We start from the raw sequence: 6000 nt of genomic DNA, 5'->3' as shown, positions 1-6000 counted from the left end.
CTTACACGAGGAAGAAGATCACGTCTTTAGGAGGCGAGGTCTAGGACATCACATGAAGACAGAAGAAGACTTGGAAGTTGGAAGGAAAACTGGGTCATTCCCACCCCTCAGCAAGCTAAAGGCACTTCAAGCACTCCAAATATTCCGGGCCATAAAAATCCTCCAAAAGATTAAGTAGGCTAACGTTTTACTTAAATAAAACATATTGAAGCATTAAATGGAACAATATAGAGGCTAATCGGCGAACTATAATAGTTACGGCAGTCATAACATTTTATCATGGTGGGGCCAGACAGACAGTGTATCTTTACAGGCAGACACCAATAAAAACAAGGTTGAGAGGAGGCTACACTTTGAGTGTTAATTGGCTAGCTCTTAGCACTTGGCAAGGGCTCCAGAAATGGTACATGCTTGTGCAAGCAGATTTGTAGTTTTCATAACCATAACTTTTGAGTATGTGTACAGTATGTCACCATGGCAGAGTTTAGGGCTTTTCAATATGGAACCCATCGTACAACTAAGACCTGTCCAAGCTTGTGTATATTATGAGCACATTGAGCAGCAAAGAAACATTGAAATGTTCCAAGGGTGACAGCAGCCATTATCTGGTAAAGTAGAGCATCCAAACAGGATGGAGCCTCCATCTGCGTTCTCTCAGGGCAGACTAGGGAACAGACAGACACCGTCATGTTTATACGTGGGATGAATTTAATTTGTTTTCAGAAATCAACAGATGACAGCTTCCTTTCGACTATCGGGAGGTGTAGTTCCAGACTCTATATAGCAGTCGGCGGAAGAAGATTGTGGAACAGTTGTTCCACAATCTTAACTGATAAGAGCACTCTACGATGTCCGAGCGATCTGACATTGGAGATTATTCCTGCAGCGTATTTCCGAATGCGCCCAATGTGTGACTGCACACCTCGTGTTTCCAATCCAAGGACATTTTCAACCATTCACGGAATTAGAATCTTTGTGAATTATGAATTTGGTATGATATATTGTTGCCAAACCTATCCAATGGAATAAAGACTTACTGTAGACAAAGACTAAATTAGACCGTAGACAATGATAATAGAATTTCAGAAGGTTCAAAAAGATTTTTCTTTAGTGTCTCATGTTGGAACCTCAACGTGATGGAAGATGGAAAATAAAATAATGAATAAATAACATAAAGAATGTAAAATGAGACGAAACCAAACAAAAGTAAACAAAAACATTTAACATTTATTTGAAAATCTGAAAGAAGATAATAATACATAACGAGCAACAAAATGGGATAAACAATAGAGACAGAATGACAGGAGGAGAAGCTATCAAACTGCTACGTGTTTGTATGCGTGTACAAAAAATGGTACTATACAAAAACAGGAGACAACCTATGGAGATAGCGAGAGAGAGTGTGTGTGTGTGTGTGTGTATTGTGGGATGTATTGTGCCTATTATGTTTGGATTTCAAGCCAAACTATTGGCAGCTTGGCAGGTTGTACTGTATGCGTTTCTCTCTCAGTTCATCAGCACTTCCATCTGCACCAGTCTAGCGTTGGTGTCCCCAGCCATCCTGTAGGGGATCATCCCAGCGAAGGTGATCAGGGCTCTGGCTTGGCTGCGGAGTTGCTGTTGACAGACACACAGGGGACAGAACAAGGACTCGTGGTGAGGGTGGTGTGTGTCATAAATAATAAATGTTTTCATGAAGAAAAAAAAAGGAAAAAAGTTTAACGTTGTTTAACCCATTTTGACCTGAGATCAGATTCTAAAAATGTCTTCTACATCCTGACAGTTTTCTGAAAAAGCTATGTTTCTATGTCAGTCGTTCTTCGATTTAAAAAAAATAGCAGGCCTACAAGCTCCTAGCGCGCTATGAGTTTGTAGATCTGCTATTTTTCAATAGCTAAAGCATAACATAATGCGAACACCAAAAGGGGTTCCCGCCCCAAAATGGGTTAATGCAATCAGATAGGACATTTCTGTTTGGATGTATGGTCTTGTCAAGGGCATACACTCTATTCTGGGGGGCCTGAAGTGAAGAAGACCCCTGCTCTAGAATAAATATGCATTGATGCTTGCTCAGCACGCTCCCAGGCATGAAAGTAAAGTCATTGCAACCTTACAAATGATAGTTTTGTTTGGTCTGTCTTTTTGTGTGTTGGTGTGTGTGTGTGTGTGTGTGCGCGCGAGACATTCTGATGCTAGCAGAAGCATACAATTGCAGCCTGTTATAAACAACAGCCCCATAGAGCTGTCGTGAGAAAATCGTTCCTCTAGAGAGGAAAATTATACAGCACTCAGTAAACCACTGTCGCCTTTCAGCTGCTCTGTGCCGTCTTCTGTGTCCTCAGAAGGGCTGTCGTGTCTTCTGTGTCCTCAGAAGGGCTGTCGTGACCATCATGACATTTGAGTTGACAATTAATTCAGATACAAAGACTGGAACATATCGCTGCTGTCGGGCATAAACCTCTTATCTCCATCATTTTAACTTTTTGTGTTTCTTCGTAAATTAACTCAACACACCTGGCCTGTTCTTTGGAACTTGATTAGCAGAGTGTTTAACTGTCTGTCTAGCTGAGTAATATACGTCCATGGGGACAACGTTTTGTGAGGACAGAATATATACAGTATATATTACTAGGCCTATTATAGTCCTTACCACATCTCTCTCCTCGATGGTCCTCTGTGCTCGGCCGGGCGTTCCCGACGGCGCCCCCTTCAGGCGCTTGTACTGCGTGTACAGGATGTTCATGGTGGCCAGCAGCACCTCGGACAGGTTGTGACGCAACTAGGGGAGAATGAGACCAAGACAAAAACGCACAGTTGCTTCAGATGTTGCTTTTCTTTATTTTGCGCATTAACCCATAATTGGGCAGGAACCCCTTTTGGTGCTAGCATTATGTTATGCTTTAGCTATTAAAAAATAGCAGATCTACAAGCTCATAGCGCGCCACCGAGTGGCGCGCTACGAGCTTGTAGGTCTGCTATTTTTGAAAAATCGAAGAACCACTGACATAGAAACATAGCTTTTTCAGAAAACTGTCAGGATGTAGAAGACATTTTTAGAATCTGATCTCAGGTGAAAATGGGTTAAAACCGTCTCATTTTAGATTTTAGCTATATTTATAGCAACATGTTTTGCAGAAAACTCTTTTGCAGAAGTCATTTCAAAACCTTGTATTCTCCATATTCACACTGTGTTTTTCCTGTAAATTAACACCCTACTTCATCATACTACAGCATCACACAAAAGCTTTTCCATTTGCTGTTTTGCTGTTCCCTACTCTACATAGTGTAGGACAGTGGTTCCCAAACCTTTTCGTGTCAAGGACCCCCAAATCAACATTTATTAGGCCACGGACCCCCCATTTGAAAACATATGCCAGTGACCCCGATAAGGGAGGATTTTTACGGCTCTAGCAGTGATTCCGAAACATATTAATTTCATGGACCCCCAGTTTCACACGCATTAGGCTACAGATTCCCGATTGAATGGCATTTCTAACTCTGGTACCCCAATTTATATTTTAAAACCACTGTTAATTTAACTCTGAGAGTGTACAAATGGAACCAAATGGACCCGCTAGGGTCCATTTGGTTCCATTTGTACACTCTGAGTTACAGACCCAGAAGGGTCCATTTGGTTCCCAGCTATCTCTAATTGAGCTAGGTACCCCCTGGAACTCCCTCAAGTACCCCCAGGGGTCCCCGGACCCCACTTTGGGAACCCATGCTCTACATAGTGTAGGAATGTGTGCAAGCATTCTTGTGCAGCCAGACAATCAGAGACCTCCACAGTCCACACGACTGACTGGGGTAAATCTAAATTCATCACATGGGCTTGAACGGCAGAGAAAACCAGTGCAGATTTTGAAAAACAATCCTGACACCAACATCCCATATGAAGGGCCGCACTAAAGCCTTTGCTTCGGTTCTGTGATTTTTCTGTTATTTTTTTTATATTCCAAAATGTAGCAATCTAGATCTCTTGATTGTCTACTCAAGACTGACATGAAGCGTTTGGTCACCTCACCTCATCACTGAAGTTCCTGAAGGCGGCCACTCTTTCCTCCACACTGTCCTGACTGAGCGGAAGAATCTTCAAAGTTTCCATCACCTAATGGGCAGAGAGAGAGAGAAAGACACACACACACACACACACACACACACACACACACACACACACACACACACACACACACACACACACACACACACACACACACACACACACACACACACACACACACACACACACACACACACACACACACACACACAGAGAGAGATTAATACAGAGAGAAAGAGGAGAGATGGAAAGATGTATTTATTTAAGATAGAGTTGGGATTTTTATGCAAAAAAAAGTAGAACACTTGCAACTGAATGGCTGGAAAATTGAAATTAAGAGTTTACATAGTGCATGCATAAACTTTCCTTAAAGGTATATTCAGTGATTTCACTTAATTCAAATATCACTTATTTTTTGGATAATCCTCCCTACTATAAAGTGTGCTGACCATATAAGGAGTTCCTCCCTGTCCCCAGTGAGCCCTAGTTTCGGTTTGGGCGGCAAAGCCTTCATCCAATCAGGATGAGAGGGACCTTCCTCCAATCATGATCGAGTGGGGCGGGCCTTGGTGCATGTGCTGTTAGTCTGTTGTACTGTACTTCCCCCACTGTAGAGCGTGTACATGTGCACATCTTGTTACCGGGGTGGACCAGGTTTTTTTCCAAATCACTGAATGCTCCTTTAATGATTATATCTGGTTTCAGTATTTATTTATGATGTATTTTCTCTATTATTAACACATTGAGAGCCCACGCTTAACTGCCCAAAATCACTTTCACCTAGAAAATCCATTCACATTTTTTATAATTCAGCTGACTGTGGAGACACATGCTGGAACTTTTTACTTTGAAATGTTTTATAGTTTCTGAGTTATTTAATTTAAACGCCAAATGCATTCTCAATGGCGAAAAAAACAAACTTTGGCACCACGTGTTAAAAAAAAAAAAAAAAAAAGTGTTTTGATTTTTCTGATTTTTTTTACTAAAAAAAATAATTAAAAAAAAAAAAAAAAAAACTTTTTTTTTTTTTTTTTTTTTCCAAGACGTCCACAGACGTCTTGGGCTATGCACGTTGCGCAATACCCAGGACGTCCACAGACGTCTTGGGCACAAGATGTGTTAAAGGTTATTGTAGAGGTCAATTTGTATTGAGGGGGCGGGGGTAACGAGACATGGCCAAAGCATTTCCGGAGGTCCCCAGCCAAACAACGTTGAGAACCCCTGGTCTAGCCCATTTTGGGAGGGAACCCCTTTTGGTGTTAGCATCATGTTATGCTTTAGCTATTGAAAAATAGCAGATCTACAAGCGGCGACTTGTAGATCTGCGACTGTGGCTCAGGAGGTAGAGCAGGTCGTCCAATGATCCATGGGTCGGCGGTTCGAATCACGGCTCCTCCTGTCTACATGTCGAAGTGTCCTTGGGCAAGACACTGAACCCCAAATTGCTCCCGATGTGCTGGTTGGTACCTTGCATGGCTTCCGCCGCAATCGGTGTGTGAATGGGTGAATGTAATGCACAATCTATGTAAAGCGCCTTGGATAAAGGCGCTATATAAATGCACCATTTACCATTTACCATTTTTTACTCATAGCGCGCCACCGAGTGGCGCGCTACGAGCTTGTAGGTCTGCTATTTTTGAAAAATCGAATTACGACTGACATAGAAACATAGCTTTTTCAGAAAACTGTCAGGATTTAGAAGACATTTTTAGAATCTGATCTCAGGTCAAAATGGGCTAGGGACTTGGCCAAAATGGGGATCAGAGTTGGAATGGACGGGCTCTCTACTCACATCATAGGCCCTGTCGATGTGTCCAGCGTGGTACTCATCAAAGAAGGTCATCAGGTCCAGCAGCAGGTAGAACGTGCTGTCCACCGACTTGTCTCCCGATACGCCCTGAGAGCGATACCTGGAAACACACGGATGAGAAGACGTGACA

At 42.4% G+C, this 6000-nt stretch overlaps 1 protein-coding gene across 1 annotated transcript in view; it reads right to left on the bottom strand.

Moving 5' to 3' along the window:
* Window positions 1-1207: 1207 nt before the first annotated feature.
* Window positions 1208-6000, bottom strand: part of nup93 (nucleoporin 93) — a 65776-nt gene continuing 60983 nt past the window's right edge. Inside the window, exons 19-22 of the mRNA XM_079500565.1 lie at window positions 5853-5970; window positions 4025-4108; window positions 2651-2779; window positions 1208-1617 (exon numbers count right to left, since the gene is read on the bottom strand). Coding sequence (XP_079356691.1) covers window positions 1507-1617; window positions 2651-2779; window positions 4025-4108; window positions 5853-5970 — 442 coding nt within the window. The 3' untranslated portion in view covers window positions 1208-1506. The remainder of the gene's footprint in view (window positions 1618-2650; window positions 2780-4024; window positions 4109-5852; window positions 5971-6000) is intronic.

This window comes from Electrona antarctica, assembly GCF_951216825.1.
Source record: "Electrona antarctica genome assembly, chromosome: 5".
In the NCBI taxonomy this organism is placed as follows: domain Eukaryota; kingdom Metazoa; phylum Chordata; class Actinopteri; order Myctophiformes; family Myctophidae; genus Electrona; species Electrona antarctica.
The sequence above is the reverse complement of the archived record's forward strand: the minus strand, read 5'-3'. Positions and strand labels throughout refer to the sequence as shown.